Below are 17557 nucleotides of genomic sequence, written 5' to 3'. Positions count from 1 at the left end.
AATTTTTATTACTTTTTTGCTTTTTGTTTGCTTAGTTGTAGCCAAGACCAGAAAAATCACTGGAGCATAAACTATAGTCATGGATCTGCTCTGTGTGTGTGTGTGTGTCTTGATAAGCAATCCTTTCTTATGAAATAAATTTGTGTATGTTTCTTAACCGCTGCTATTTGTAATATAATAGTAATCAATACCTAGTTACCGTCTGTTCGTTTTACATTTGTTCAATCTTTTGTAACATTCGTTTGAAGTCACATGACGTCAAAAATGGCGGCGTCCAAGTCGGATGTAGTTGTTGGTGTTGAACGAAATTCTGAAGAGACGTTTTTATTTACTTCAGAATCAGTTGGAGAGGGGCATCCAGGTAACATAACCTTTGCATTTAATATCGCTTTGTGTAGACCGCAAATCCAATAATCCATAGAAACAGACCGTTATAGTATAGACGTATTCAAGTTTTTGTGTACGCATGAACAATGCCATCAAGGTCCTCGGTTTCTGTGCATAGATTACGCATAACATTTTCAAAAGGTTTCATTGTAGTTTTTTCAAAATCATTTTCGTCAAAACATTTTATTAACGTTTTGGAAATGTTTTACAACTTCAAAATGTTATTGAAATGTTTTCAAAATGTTATTCAAGAACATCATGCTGTAACATATGCGAATTTTTTTCATAACATGTTAATACAATGTTTTCAACACGTTGCAGAAATGTGTTGCCAGAACATGTTTAATGTAATGTTATCATCGGGTTTCAAATACATTGTGTACCCATATTGAAATAATCCGAATAAGGTATAAATGTTTTATAATTTTTCAAAAAGTTATTTAAATATTTATGAGATGTTTTTCAAGAACATCATGTTGTAACATAGGCCATATTGTTTCATAACATGTTATTGCAATGTTTTCAAGACATTGCAGAAATGTTGTGCCAGAACATATTTTCATGAAATGTTATCGCCATGTGAGTACCGATTACGACAGCCTATAGTTGAAGACAAGTTCCCCAGCTAGCACACTCCGTTTTCATAATGCTGTGGATTGGTAATGCAGTACATTTTTACAACAGTTACAGCTTAATCTGTAGACTAAATGTCTAAAGAATATAGAGCAGATATGAGTAATACAAAACTTCACATGATTTGTTTGTTGCTGATCACAGACAGTGTCACAGGCAATTACATTTAGTCGCACATATTTTGCGGGGGCGTGAGAGAGACCGCTGAGAAGTGAATAAATATAGACCTATGGTGAAAGACGCATTCTCTCACATTTAATTATTTTTCATGACTAGTTATTAAAATGTCGAAAAAACGTTTTTGAAAATTACCAGAAAAATATGTTTTTGACAAGTTCTTAAAACATTTTCACTACTAAATTTTACTACTATTTACTGTTTGGTGTAACAGTTATCAAAGCAAACATTTAATGTAAGAGTCGATAATTTTTACTGAGTGTGCGACTGTGATCGATACTTGTACCGAGAAGTGAAAAAAATGTGATCTACTGATGCATTGGTGCATCCTACTACTGATATCTAGTTGTGAATGATTATCTTCTGATGATGCTGAGTGAGTGCATATGGTTTTACGCCGCATTTAGCAATATTCCAGCGATATCACGGTGGGGGACACCAGAAATGGGTTTCACACATTGTACCCATGGCGGGAATCGAACCCGGGTCTTCGGCTTGACAAGCAAACGCTATAACTACTAGGCTACCCGACCGCCCCTGATGATGCTGAGAAAGTGGGCAGTTGGTCAAAGACTAGGCCCCTTTACATCAGTCCCAACTTTACAACTGTGACATTTCAGACAAGATCTGTGACCTGATCAGTGATGCTGTCCTGGATGCTCATCTGGCCGAGGACCCGTTCTCCCGGGTGTCCTGTCAAACTGCCGCCAAGACGGGCATGGTGTTTGTGTGTGGAGACATTGTGTCCAAGGCAGAAACTAACTACCAGCAAGTCATCAGGGATACTGTCCAACACATAGGCTACGACACTTCAACTAAGGGTAGGTACACGCAACAATTATAGTGCATCATTTTTCTCCTTTTCTTGCTATGAATGTTTAATTATGATGCAATAATAGTTTTTTGTCTTTTGAGCTGTATACATGGTATAGGACAGTAAGATTTACATACCGTATTCAATGTAATAAGCGCCTAGGGCGCTCTCAAAATTAGAAATAGGGGGCTCTTATTAGAATATAATTTTGGTGAAAGAGTTGAATTTCATGGTTTATGCTGACAGCCTGAAATGACACAAAAGAAAAGTCTGTGCGTATTATACACATCAGAATATAATTGCATATAATTAAGGGTGCATTTAACACCCGAGTGCATATTATACATGAGTAAATAAGGCTTGTGTACATTAATCAATCGGAAGGGGTGCTAATTGGGATTGTTCACCAGCCAATATGTTATCAAATATCGCAGTAGGCGCTTATTAGGAATATGGTAATTGTTATTGGTTATGGGTTAAATGCAAACATATAGATTAGAGTCACTATTTCATATTGGTGTCACCTAAACATGACCAAGTACCATAATGATAACGCTTGAGTAGGCAAGGCATTTTTTATTTCTTGGTTAAAAGGTTTTTTTGTGAAAAATCCTGGTCAAAGGGCGTGGTAGATGGGAAAGATAAAAAGGGCAATCACTTACGAAAATGATGTTCTTGAATTATTAACATGACAAAGATATCTGAATTTGTTGCCATGGACACCATTGATATAGTTGGATGTTTGCAGTGGTCAAGATCGTACTATGCTTTTGATCAGATAGCAGTTTGATGTGTTTACTTTCTCTGTGAATATATGTTTTGTTATGAAGTAGCTGTTTAGTTTAATGAAAATGACAATGTCAGATATGAATATACGAGGCACTGATCATGTGGATGCCATTGTATTATGACAAGGACCTTTTAGACGGTCAGTAGATTTAGGCTGCTGTCACTCAACATGCTCAATCAGCAAAGCACAAACTTGTACTGCGCTTTGTTGCAGGGTTTGACTACAGCACATGCAATGTCCTGCTAGCTGTAGAGGATCATGTACCTTCCACAGATGTACAAAATGGGATGTACAATTCCATGGATATCAATGCCCCATCAACTGATACTGTAAGTTCAAGACTCGTCACATCTTTGTATTAGCTTAGGACCATCGTCTCCTCTCCTCTTCTCCCCAATGGAAGGAAGTCCATTTTCTGGTGTCCCCCACCGTGATATTGCTGGAATATTGCTTAAGATTCTAAGATTCGATTCTAACCCTATCTTCGCAGGTTGGTTTGTCTGGTCCAGAGAAATGTTCTACATGTCTTTGAGAAGGTTGTTGACTGTATGAAACTGTTGGATGATCCTGTTTCCAGGCACTGATGTTCGGCTACGCCACAAATGAAACTGATGAGTGCATGCCACTTACAGTGATACTGTCACATCAACTAAATTCCAAAATGGCTGAACTCCGCAGAAATGGTCAGCTTTCATGGGCAAGACCTGATTCCAAAACACAGGTATACTTGACATTTTATAGCTAGATTGGAAACGCTATGTTGATCATGTTTTGTTGGGCAAGATTTGAATTAAAAAACACAAAGCAGTTTATAAACACCAAAACAGGTGTTTCCTTGGACTAAGCCCCATTGTGTTGGCAAGCACTTGTCTTGCTACCTGCATGTCTTGTCATGTGACAAGCCCTCACCCTCCCCAGCTCAGCCAAAGGCTTCACAGCTGTGTACAGGGATATACTGAAGGTTCCAGCACTACCCTGGGACAATCTCTGCCCTGGGTCTGGGGACTTTCCCACAGGCTGTGGGAGGCACTGGGCCTCTGTGTGTAGCCTTTACTGCAGGTATCTAGGAAACACCTGTCAGAGTTGGGTGATGACTTATTTTTATAAGCCTTTGTCCGGTGAAGAATTTCAAATTGGTGTGAAGTTCACTTATGAAAAAGTAAATTTTCATTCAGCATATATTCCATGACAAATGACAGTTTTAATATAAACTAATCAATATTTTATTTGTGGTTTATTTGATTGCAACATTACAATCTGATTTTGCCTTTTATGGAGTATAATGCATGTTAAGTGACCAAATGTACAGATGATCAACCATGATGACACACCAACCGTGTTCTTATGGTAAAGAATTATTGAATGAAATTTTGAATAAAATTAATTAAATATATTACAAACATTTGTCCAGATAAAGAATGAACACCTTTTTATAACCAGTTAGTATAATAATGGGATTAACTGCATACTTCATTTCGGATTTGTTGACTGGTATTTCCGGTGTTATGGGATCGCAGTGATCAGCTGATAAGGTCTTTTGAGATGGGGAAAACATTGTGACATTGGCATGACTGGAAAACTTTTGGGAGCAATGCTTTGCCTTGCGCTTTAAGCGAGTTAGTGCTATGTTGAAGAGTGCAATAGAGAGGGAACACTGTATCATATGGTCTCTTTCTTCACAGATTTTATTATGGATACTTGTATAATAGACATTAATGAAACACATTTTTGGTTCCAAGTCAATTCCAAACATAACCACAGGTATTTCCCAAGTACAGTACTTTGCCCCTGTGTACAGGTAACTGTGGAGTACCGAGTGGAAGGTGGCGCCACCATCCCCATCCGCGTCCACACAGTGGTCATCTCTATCCAGCATGATGATCACGTCACCATGGAGAAGCTTCGTGATGACCTCATGAGCAAGGTCATCCGATCGGTCATTCCTGAGGAGTATCTGGACGACAGGACCATCTTTCACCTCCAGCCGTCTGGGAGGTTCATCATTGGGGGACCTCAGGTACGTCCAGATTCCTTGTACTGATCCAATAGGTTCCGTGGACTCCATGCAGTTGGTCCAGCAAGTTCAAGGTCTCTCTCTGTTAGCTCAGAGCACCACATAAACTGAGTATTTTCGTAAAATACACAAAATAAGTCATTAATCCAGTTAATTTTGAGTTGTTTGCGTACAATGCGCATAAAAAATTTCCCAAACCAAACATTGGAACTAAACTGTACAAAACCTAATGTAGCTTGTGTACCTGTATCAGTCTTTGTTTAAAAAACAAATGACGCGTTGGAGTGGTTTATCGTATGTTAAAACACTGCAGGGAGAATAAACCATCCGAGCGATCCTTCGGCCATTGTGTTTATCTATGTTGCCCAGCTACATCAATGGGGAACAACTCAAAAGACACTTCCCTCTCAAAAATAACGTCTTTCAAATTAAGATGTCATCAAGTTGCGAGCACATGTTCAAATCTCCAGAAATGATGTCATGATAGAACAATGTTTTTTCATGAAATAAACCATGCTTTATTCTACATTGTTCTTTGCGATTTATTGCGTAGCTATCTTATATTTACTGGTCTAATGCTGACAACATGTATACATGACCTCCACTCCAATGAATGATGCACAAAGCTGCTTACAGTTACTGAGAATCTTAGCCAGGGCGCCAGATAAGCTTTTGGTGTTGTGGGTATTTTACCCATGCATTTTAAAATCATTGGGTATCAGTAATTCTATCTAGGTATTCACATTTCTGTTACCCACTAGTTTTTACACATGTGGGTATTTAAGTTAAATATTTAAAAACACTATACATCTAGTCCCTGCAAACTGGTTTCGTGTGGGTTCGAGAGCTTTATAAGACTAAAAAAAAACCACGATACTTCCACAAGAAAGTGATGGCAAATGATCATGATGTAACTGTCATCGTGGAGTTTGGCAAGGTTGACGGAATGCCAGTTTATAATTTCAAAATAAGTTGCTGATTTGCTAATCGTATATGCAGGATTACTTCACAATATTTTGATGATACGCACAGGTTTTATTTTTGTAGCGTATCTGTAATGTTCGTTGCGTATTTGATACGCTTGGATTTTATTTTACTGCGTATTTCTGCATTTCTGATGCGTATTTTACGCAGATACGCGGCTTATCTGGAGCTCTGTCAGTGTTGTGTGTTTATGTGGCATGGTACACATGGAGGTATTACCTGAACAGATCAAAATTACAAATTATCTGAAACAGTATTTTTAGTGGAATTATAAACTTGAATAATAAACTTTATCCAAGGGAGTAAAAGAATATTGAATACCCAAAGAAAACTATGAAATAACCAATGTGAATGATAACATGTGAATAATTACTCAACATGCTGAATGGCTTAAAACATTATCTGGATCCCTGCAACTGGTTGCAGACCTGTTGAGCTAATACAATGGTGCAGCCTCTGTCAACAGTCACACCAGTTTGGCCTCCTGTAAAACAAAAAATGGTCAAGTTTGAAAACTAGCCAAAGTGGTCAATATGTTGGTCTAAAGTCACTTGACAGTGACTCAGACTGGTCCTACAAGTATGAGTGAGTCTTGACCACATTTGATGGTGAAACGGTGCCCTGAACAACACAGGTCACCAACCAGCAAAGTCAGTCAGAGATAGCAAGGTCTGCTGCTGGGCTTCTTTCAAAAAGACAACTTTAGCACTACAACCATCGTAAATGCATGTTGAAATATGGGAGTTGAGGTATCTGTGATGCAAAGACTGCTTTGGGAAACATGGCCCTAGTCATAGATCAGCTTCTGATAAATTTTTGACACGTTAAGATCCGGGGTAGAATATGTCTTCAGCAACCCATTCTTGCTGTAAAAGGCAACTATGCTTTTCGTAAGAGGCGACTTACCGGATCGGGTGGTAAGGCTCACTGACTTGATGGATTCATGTCATCAATATTGTTGAGTGCGGCGTTAAACGACACGCAAACAATCTGATAAATTTGATAATATTGGTTGTATTAGACCAATTCTCCTGTTCAGGATATCCCTTATCATGTTTATATAGCACAAATCAAATAACCAGCCAAACAGGTAATAAGTTCATTGACATGAGTTAGAAATATACAACTGGTATTTAACATGTTACACAGAAGAGATACCAAATTTCGAGATCACTTAAGTTCTTAGTGGCCACTTGAAAATAGGCAGGCAGCTACAAAGTGTCGTCACTGCATTGTAATACAAATGAGCTTAAGCTACTTCTCTTGTAGTTCTTGGTTGGCTTTAAATAGAAGAATATTCACAGTGCCCTCAACTATGTTTCTGTCCTACAATTCCATTTCTTGATCCCTGAAAATTAAAAACAATTGATTCAGGGTTGTGATTCATCTGCAAAAAAAGAAAGAAGATCAACTTATCAAATAAAAGTGCTGTATCGGGATATGAATTGTATTGCACCCATTGTATCGGGAAACATATTGTTTCGCGACCCCACCCTATCATTACACCTCTAATCACGTCAGGTATTCTTTCCTCATCACTGTGATAGAACTGTGGTATTGTTCAAAGCAGCGTTATGCCAACCCCACTGACTCACAGATTGTTTCCTTGCTTCAGGGTGATGCAGGACTCACCGGCAGGAAGATCATTGTGGACACTTATGGAGGATGGGGAGCTCATGGTGGGGGGTCACTCTCTGGAAAGGATCCAACCAAAATTGACCGTTGTGGTTCGTACGCTGCTCGCTGGGTGGCACTGTCACTCGTCAAGGCTGGACTCTGCAAGCGAGTTCTTGTCCAGGTCAGTCTGGTTACAGCCAGTTGTAGGCTTGTGCCTCTTTCATGTCTATAGTTCTGTCTATAGTTCACCCCAATCATACCAATAATGTTCTAGGTTTGTCAGCACCATACATGTGCTCATGGGTTTCACCAAAGTGGTAAACATCTAACATGTCTAAGACTTGCATTACTTCTGGCTTTCCTCCGACATTAAGGAGACACGTCATGATACTGGAATACTGTTCATTTTAGGGGTTAACCCAAATCACTCACTCACTCACTCACTCACTTTGTTTAGTGTTAGATCTCACCATCCATATATTTATGTTTCATCCATACATTTATGTTATATCCATATATTTATGTTATATCCACTTAGTGATACAATAACCTCTTCATACCAGGGCCATGCTTGACATAAAAGGCGACTAGGCTTGTCGTAAAAAGCGACTAACGGGATTGGGTGGTCAGGCTCGCTGACTTGGTTGATGCATATCATCAATCCGATTCGATGTTCTTGATGTCAGTCACTGGATTGTCTGGTCCAGACTAGATTATTTACAGACCGCCGTAATATAGCTGGAATATTGCTGAGTGTGACATTAAAACAACAAACCAACCAACCAACTTCATACCAGGGTGGACATTTTTACAGTCAGTTACCTCCCTTGCCTCGGGGAGATGCTTCATAGCAGCAGCTGTGAGGTTTCAATGTGAGAATAGACCCCCATCATATCATGCTTGTAAGAGTGGTTACATGTGGTCATAAATTCTGTACCGTGTATGACCTGGCTGATTGTGTGTCTTTCATGCCTGACCATTGTCATAGTGCTGGAGAAGTGCTGACTGTGGCATTATGAAACATTCCATCCTGTATCCTCGATGCTTTGCTGTATGTGTTGTACTATGATGTGTAGATGTAGAATATGTGTGTTTCAGGTGTCCTACGCCATCGGTGTGGCGGAACCAGTATCGGTGACTGTGTTTGACTACGGCACATCTTCCAAAAACATGAATGAGTTGTGTGACATTGTCAAGAAAAACTTTGACCTGCGACCTGGAAATATTATTAAGTAAGTGACATGATTTCACTGGATCGTTGCTCGAACTCTTGACCACTTGTTTCTCTCATCCATTCTGATACAGCTACCATATTAGGTAATGGAGACATCATTAGAATCTGTTTGTTCTGGTAGTAGAATCAATGAACCCCAGCATCCATCAACAGATTCTCAGGATTTTTCCCACTCCATGTTATGGTGGATATATATTTTTTCTGTAATTTGGAAATATGAACTATATTTGCGTTAGTTTTACTTGTTAAAATCCACGTTTAGGATGGCCAGCGAATTCCTGGCTCAGAAGTATTTGCAGCAACAATAGCATGAGGTCATCATAATGATTTAATCACTGGAGCACAGAGGCCAGTCCAGGGGATAAGGTACGGTTAAGGCAGCAGCAACAAGGAGTTTAGGACTGGAATTTTCAAGTTGTCAACATGGGTTCAAAGACATTAAGGACTATCTTTTCCAAGTGGAGTACACATGTACTCTATAGCCTTATCTAGGGACATTCAAGGGTAATTCTTTTTGGAACATGTTGTCTGTTATCCTTTGTTGATTATAACTTCTTCTATTTTACCATATTTTTTCCTAGTAAGAGAAGGTAGAACAAATGTGTACATTTATGAAAAAGAGAGACTAGGTCAGTGAACGTTGTCACTTGTGTGAACGTTGTCACTCAATATTTTCTGAGATGTTAGACAATAGATGGTGTCATCTAACAAAAACAGTTGCTTTCTGTCTTTGACAATTTACATTATTGACAATGATAAGTCTGTTTCGGTAAATAATCACAATAGATAATGTGAGTTATTATCGATAACAGTTTCATACGATAATCATTAATATTTCTTCCCATCGACAATAATTCTGATTATCGACCTTTTCAGCCAGCCTTACCAACCAACCCCTATGACCAGTCCCCTACTGGAATTATTAATACCAATTTGAAAACCTGCACTAATCCTACTCGACTGCATCTACAGGCTACAGAACACACTGTGTACATCTCTTGTGTTACCTTTTCAGTGAACTGAATCTCCGTCGACCTATCTACCAGAAGACTGCCAGCTATGGCCACTTCGGACGTTCCGAGTTTCCCTGGGAGGATCCGAAGCCTATCCAGTCTTAATGTCGTGTGCTGCAGGCGGGCTTACAATATATATTGATTGCTGTATTCATATCATATCACAGACATATCTTGGAACAGTTTAGTTTTTCTTAATGACTTTACAATTCAGAAAAAGATAATTTTGATGGTGTTTTATTTCTGTTTAGGGGTAGTATATTATGTGTTCAGTCCTGTTTATTTTCTTATTGACTTTACAATTGAGGTAAAGAGAATCTCTGATTTTGATAGAATATTATCTCTCTTTTTTTCTTCAATTACTTATTATGTGTACGGGCCTGTATATATCCCGGAACATAATCATATCATGCCAATATAATGGTTGACGTCACAAGATATTTCCCTGCAAGGATAGGTCAAATATATTTCTGTGTCTCACCGATTCTCCTGGTTCGTATGGCAAGAGACAGAAGGCATGTTTAAGATAATAAATAAAAACTTTGCTTGGTTGAGATCTAAGGTGAATTTTCTGAAAATAGATCTTTATTCAATTTTTTTTATTTTTGTGTATGAAATTTGAAATGTTCAACTAGGATTGGCTGTATTTTCAGATGAGTTTTGAACAGGCAATAATACACGATATGTCTGTTTTGTTTCTGTTTCAGTCGTACACAATGTTTAGGTTGACAGTCCTTTTATTTTCTGACCATTATGTCGATATTTGACATGGCAGTCTTGGTCAATTATATGGGTCCCACATATGTATCCCATATCTGAATCCCACTTCTGAATCCCATATCTGAATCCCACATGTGAATCCCATATCTGAATCCCATAGTGCTGTTGGTTACTATATACAGCTGATTTGAGAGCAATTTCAAATTCCCCAAATTGTATGTTGAGACGAAGTTATACCCTGGTTATTCCCACTCTGAGCAGTGTTGTTCTGTCTGTATGTTTGTGTAACTCATCGTGTACCGATCTCAGTATAGGACCGAAGCATAACCAGGGTAACGTCCTAGGTTGTATTAAAACCACCTTGTCATCACTTTTCTGTCTCCTTGTTGCATTGCCGTAGAAAATGTGAGGATTTATATGCACATCCAAATCAATTGAGTCTCTAGGTTGGATCAATCTTATTCCGAAAAATATATGTAGTCTTGATTCTGTGAATCAGCACATACAATCTTTGTTTATCAACACCATCATATCCTACTGGTTAATTTGCTCTTTACAGAATCATGTCCAAATATACTACATATGCTGGAATTGATCAAACTGTCTTTGATAAGCAAGACAGACATCTATCGTAAGTCTAAGTCTAAGTCTATCTACCGTGTGTCTTATGGACTATCAGTCCTCTCGTCTATCCTACAAGTCATCTATCGTAAGTCTAAAGAACTTGTCATTACACTAGTTATCTGCCGTGTGTCTAATGGACTATCAGTCCTCTCGTTGTCTATCGTACAAGTCATCTATCGTAAGTCTAAAGAACTTGTCATTACACTAGTTATCTGCCGTGTGTCTAATGGACTATCAGTCCTCTCGTTGTCTATCGTACAAGTCATCTATCGTAAGTCTAAAGAACTTGTCATTACACTAGTTATCTGCCGTGTGTCTAATGGACTGTCAGTACTTTAGTTGTCTATCGTACAAGTCATCTATCGTAAGTCTAAAGAACTTGTCATTACACTAGTTATCTGCCGTGTTTCTAATGGACTATCAGTACTTTAGTTGTCTATCGTACAAGTCATCTATCGTAAGTCTAAAGAACTTGTCATTACACTAGTTATCTGCCGTGTTTCTAATGGACTATCAGTACTTTAGTTGTCTATCGTACAAGTCATCTATCGTAAGTCTAAAAAACTTGTAAATACACTAGTTATCTGCCGTGTGTCTAATGGACTATCAGTCCTCTCGTTGTCTATCCTACAAGTCATCTATCATAAGTCTAAAGAACTTGTCATTACACTAGTTATCTGCCGTGTGTCTAATGGACTATCAGTCCTCTCGTTGTCTATCGTACAAGTCATCTATCGTAAGTCTAAAGAACTTGTCATTACACTAGTTATCTACAGTGTGTCTAATGGACGATCAGTACTTTAGTTGTCTATCGTACAAGTCATCTATCGTAAGTCTAAAAAACTTGCCATTACACTAGTTATCTACCGTGTGTCTAATGGACTATCAGTACTTTAGTTGCCTATCGTAGATCTCATGAACTACAGAATCATTACACTACTTATCTATCGTAAGTCTTATGAACTATCGTTACATAAGTTATGAGGCTGAGTTATCTATCAGAGTGTTAAGGTATTAGCGTGAGCATGGTTGTCACTCCACTGGACATTCGTGACCAACTCGTGTTATTCTGGGACAAGCTGAATAGCGAATCATGCCCCTCTCATGGCCATTTTTTGCAACTTGGCACCATCTAGTGCAAACGAGCATAGCTAAAAGAATTGTCAACTCGTTGCGTAATGACTCTGGTATATTTTCCCCATATATATTTTGTCCAGATACTATTTAAAACACATCAGGACTTGTGGTATTATACAGCATGTTTGAACACATTTAGCTGTATGTTGGGTATATTTTTTATGCAAGACGTATGCAATAAAAAATGATTCCAGAGGGATTCTTGGCCTGAAGCACTTGAAGTCATACATGCTTTGTGATTGGTTTGTTGTATTTTAGCACATAACATTCATTGATAGGGGAACAAGTCTTCTTGCAGGTTACGGAAAGGGGCGAGTGGTGATGAATGTCCAAAGGAATTAAGTCTTGTTCAAGCCTTGATGGCGGGGTACAGAAACAATTCACTCACAACACATCACATCATCTTTAAAGTTTTTATCATGGCTTTTGACTGAAGTTTCATTTGCATTCATAAAAGATATTTACTTATTTATTTGATGCTAATCATTTTTTTGATGTTGAGATTATGAGAAGAGGAATATTGTTGGATAAAAAAAGAGAGCAGGCTACTGGTTAGTCTTCACCTAGCAAAGTATGTACTTTGTTTGTTATTGTGTCTTAATGAGACAAAAAGGTTTTGTCAGTTAAGGATGTGAATCTTGAGCCCCAGAACAATACTTTTTGAGCTTCGAAAGATATACACTATTTTTGTTTTGTGAATATGATATTGTTTAGTTTATAAAGCATTTTTGTATTTCCTGGAGATATCACTGACTTTTTATTTTTGTGAATGGATTCAGTTTCCTTGATGCCATTCTGTGTAGAATGATTGTTGAACTTTGACAACATACTGTCCAAGTTGGCTTAAATGTGTGCTTATATTAGAATCATGAGGTCATCATGACTGTTTATACCATCACCCAACTTGACAATGGTGGGCAGACCAACCATGGTCACCATTTCTATACTTGTGTTCACAATAAACATATTCTCTCCATTTAAAATATTTTTGGTAAAGACAGTGTTTAAAATAACTGCCTGTCCGACAGTCGTCCATGATTCTTTTTCACTGACAGACGTTCAGTTTTGAAAGGTTGATAGTCAGGGGTTACAGTTACTAAGTTGACAATCCACCAGTTTATTGTTATTTTCTAAGAACTTACACTTAACAGTACTATTTTTATGTTTACCCTTTTCTTGCTTTTGTTCATTAGAAAATTCTGGACTGGGAACATTTTATGTGGTCTGGTAACTTTGCAGAGAGTGAGGTGCTACTTTCAGAGATGAATGCACAACAAGAATGTATACATTGATGTGAAATACCTTTTCTTTCAACATTTTTTGTAGTCGTACCTTCCTGATTTCTTGTCTACTTTTGCTTGATCATCATTTACAGAGGCAGAGACATCGTGATGACCTATATGTACTGAAACACAGAAAAACACATAATCAACTTTAACTCGACATCAGAAAGGAGGTGTTTTTGTGCTAATGTCCATCTTCAAACACATCAAATGAGATTCAAAACGTACAATGACATTGTTGTATTTGATTAACTCTTGCCTAAATACCCAGAACAACTTAATTTGATTTTTGTGACCATTTTGCAAATATTATAAAAAATCGAATATGTGTTTTCAACGTGTCTCAGTGTATATTATATTGGATAAATGTTTTCCTGGTGAATGTTTATTTATTAAAACCTTTAGGATGCTGGCGCTTCTGAAGTATCTGCACAGATGTCTGTCACTGATGGTACAGAAACACAACATGCATGGGAATGTCAGTAGAATAAAGCACCCCACCCAGTAGGATGTCTTGCAGTTTTAAGTCCCGTAGTTCTTAGTTTTTCTTTGATGTTGTGCATTTTGTTTTTTAGTTGTTTATGTTTACTTTTGTTTTCTGTTTATTTTTGTTTTCATTGCAATGGTTCAATGTCATATTCTTGCTACTTGCATGCAATCTTTAAATTATGTTCAGCTCCCAATATAAGAAACACAGTACTAGTTACCCTCAGACTCAAATAGATTGTTATTTATGTGAACAATAACAATAATTACCTCTCCTAGAGATGAGAAATGGTTTGGTTGTAGCCAACTGTTCCTGTGTCTGTATTGAGTAGTTCCTGGTCTGGGTGACAACAATGTCTTGGTGAACATGGAGCGTTTCAATTGAAAACAAAATACTCATTTACATCAGTACATCGTATTTATTTTATAGTGCAGATATCTGGCAGATAGTACTGATCCAGATTCATTCATTAGCTTATTTATGAGAATTCTGAACATTAAGATGAATTGGTATCCAATAAATTAATCTGTTTCCATTTTCAAAGATGCTGAAATAAAATGCAGAATGTCCTAAATATTCAACTAATATGTTATGTAATACTTTAGTAAGTTGTGTAAATTTGTTCTTTAAATAACAATATGCAAATAGCAGATATATGCTTGAACACATGCCTTGTGTAGAGACCAGTGCTTTCCATTTGGTAGTTATTGTTTCCTTGAGGATATCTATTTTATGAATAAAATGTTATTAAAAAATGAATGTCTAATTATTATTTTTTAGAGGAATAGATTGTTAGAATTATACGGTTTGCTGGTGGAAGTGGAATCTCCAGAATGTCCGTTCATGCTGTCAGATTGTAGTACTTGTCTGATTGGGTTCTTTATTCTAGCAATATCTTGAGATATAATCGCGTTACTCCCCAAAATAATGAATTACAATTTTAGATATTTTACGGATGTTTCAGAAGATATCGTTCAACGGGCAATAACTCTTGTATCCTTAGGACTCTTAGGGCCGTCCATTCAGAGCTTTCAATATTCGCTTTTTCTGTACACAAAACATACATATGCATGGATAAGTAATTCATTTTTGACAGGATAACTCCCCAGCACCCCGTACCCCATGGGGAGGAGTGCGTGGCAGGTAAGGTCCCCAGTACACCACGGGGAGGAGTGCGGGACAGGATAGGTCCCCAGCACCCCGTACCCCATGGGGAGGAGTGCGGGGCAGGATATGTCCCCAGTACTCCATGGGGAAGAGTGCGTGGCAGGATAGGTCCCCAGTACACCACGGGGAGGAGTGCGGGACAGGATAGGTCCCCAGCACCCCGTACCCCATGGGGAGGAGTGCGGGGCAGGATAGGTCCCCAGTACACCATGGGAAGGATTGCGGGGGCATTTAGGCCACCAGTACCTCATGGGGAGGAGTGTAGTTCAGAATAGGTCGCCAGTACCCCATTTGGAGGACTGCGGCGCAGAATAGGTCCCAAGTACCCCATGGGGAGATATCCGGGCCAGAATAGGTCCCCAGTGTCCCATGGGGAGGATACGGGGAAGAATAGGTCCCCAGTACCCAATGGGGAGATACACGGGGCAGAATAAGTCCCCAGTACGCCATGAAGAGGAAAAAGGGACAGAATACGAAGCGACTAACACCGTATCGGATTGTTTTGTGTGACTCGGTGAATTGTGTGCCACAGTAATACTCATGCTATCAACTCTATCATTTACATGACACCGTTATTCTAAAATAATGCATGCTGGGGCTAAAACATCATTCACTCAAGAAACAATTTCAATTTGAGCAAGAGCATATCGTCGTATCCCAATTACGTGGATCGATGCTCATTATGTCAATCACTAGATTGGTCCAGACTCGATTATTTACAAACCGTCGTCATACAGCTGCAATATTGCTGAGCGCGGCGTTAAACACCAAACAAACAAACATACAAAAAAGCATGCTCTGCTTGTTTTTACAGTTAAGTATTTAAATTAAGTGGACATTGTTTGACTTCGGGCATGCGCATTTGTTTGGGAACCCCTTCTACATAGATCCCGTTGTTTTAGTCATGTTATCACAACCAATAATTAAGTCACTTATTTCTTGATCACCTTTCACCTTAAATGGACGACTGGTTCATTTATTGCGGAATTGTACCTGCTCACCTACCGGTGTACCTAGCCCAAGAAGCCATCTTAACCACGGACAACTGCCTCTTGGCCAGTGAGTTGATGTGGTGTCATGCGTGAGCGTGAGGTGGCCTCGTTCTGGAGATTACATGCTTGTAGTGCTCCCAGGGTTCATGCACTTCTCATCAGCCACTGTCTGCACGGCCCATCCTGATATCACGAATACCATTAGCTCGACATATCAGAGTCGACCCGTCTTTGTCATCTCCGTATCACATCCGCTATGTCGAAAGATCCTACAGTTCACGTCGATATTCACATTAGTCTTTAATTCCATATTCTTACAAAGGTTCAACACGATTTGTTCCATATTCTTGCAAAGGTTCAGCACAAATTGTTCCATATTCTTGCAAAGGTTCAGCATAATTTGTTCCATATCCCTGCTAACGTTCAACATCTTTAAGTCCATGTTCCTGATAACGTTCAACATCTTTAAGTCCATATTCCTGCTAACGTTCAACATCTTTAAGTCCGTATTCCTGATAACGTTCAACATCTTTAAGTCCATATTCCTGATAACGTTCAACATCTTTAAGTCCATATTCTTGCTAAGGTTCAACATATCAAGTCCATATTCTTGCTAAAGTTTAACACATTGTATTCGATAGTATTTGACGTGTGCAAATTAAAAGGGTGGCTACCAGCGTCTTGCCCAGATTCTAAGTCTTTTCAATCCATATTCAAGAAAAGATTAATGTTCCAGAGAGTTCATTCCACTTGGGCGTCCATTGTCCGTATCATCTGCGTGATAAATATGGATTTGAGATTTACCCGAGGTTTATATATCATCTCACTCACTCACCCTCACTCACTCACTCATTCACTCATCTAAAGACACCGAAGCGCTGTTCAAGTGATGGTCCTGTTGTTATTGGTAACAACGTGGTGCGTCTACTTCTACCAAATTCGTGTATGCAATAGGTGACTGTACACGTCATGCCCGAAAACGCAGTTATGTTGGTTGGTTGGTTTGTTGTTTAACGCCGCACTCAGCAATATTCCAGCTATATGACGGCGGTCTGTAAATAATCGAGTCTGGACCAGACAATCCAGTGATTGATATCATGAGCATCGATTCACGCAATTGGGATCGTTGACAAGTCAGCGAGCCTGACCACCCGATCCCGTTAGTCGCCTTTTACAAGCATAGTCACCTTTTACCGCAAGCATGGGTTGCCTATTCTACCCCGCAGTAGTTATGTACAAGAAACAAGATTATGGAATTGAGGACACTTTTGTGGTTTTGCCAGAAGTTAGTCTGGTCCAAAAGGCGTGAGAAAACATTTTACAACAAAGACGCGGTCAGAAATTGATTCTTTTCGACACAAACTACGACAATATCCTAAGTGTACTGACTGTCATAGGCAGTGTATGTTTACACTGGTGTGTGTGTCATGTGTTTACTCTGGTGTGTGTCATGTGTTACAGTGTGTGTGGTACAGTGACGATAC

The 17557-nt window shown here is 38.8% G+C and overlaps 1 protein-coding gene across 1 annotated transcript; it reads left to right on the top strand.

Moving 5' to 3' along the window:
- Positions 1 to 252: 252 nt before the first annotated feature.
- Positions 253 to 14661, top strand: LOC139467892 (S-adenosylmethionine synthase-like). The gene is made up of 8 exons (XM_071249436.1): positions 253 to 361; positions 1818 to 2018; positions 3015 to 3130; positions 3379 to 3522; positions 4600 to 4818; positions 7415 to 7597; positions 8515 to 8648; positions 9666 to 14661. The coding sequence occupies exons 1-8, from the start codon at positions 253 to 255 to the stop codon at positions 9766 to 9768; spliced, it is 1209 nt and encodes a 402-aa protein (XP_071105537.1). The 3' UTR covers positions 9769 to 14661.
- Positions 14662 to 17557: the final 2896 nt, after the last annotated feature.

This window comes from Haliotis cracherodii, unplaced genomic scaffold (genome assembly GCF_022045235.1).
Source record: "Haliotis cracherodii isolate W230 unplaced genomic scaffold, xgHalCrac1.p SCAF_2, whole genome shotgun sequence".
Classification (NCBI taxonomy): domain Eukaryota; kingdom Metazoa; phylum Mollusca; class Gastropoda; order Lepetellida; family Haliotidae; genus Haliotis; species Haliotis cracherodii.
This window is presented reverse-complemented; position numbering and strand designations above follow the sequence as displayed.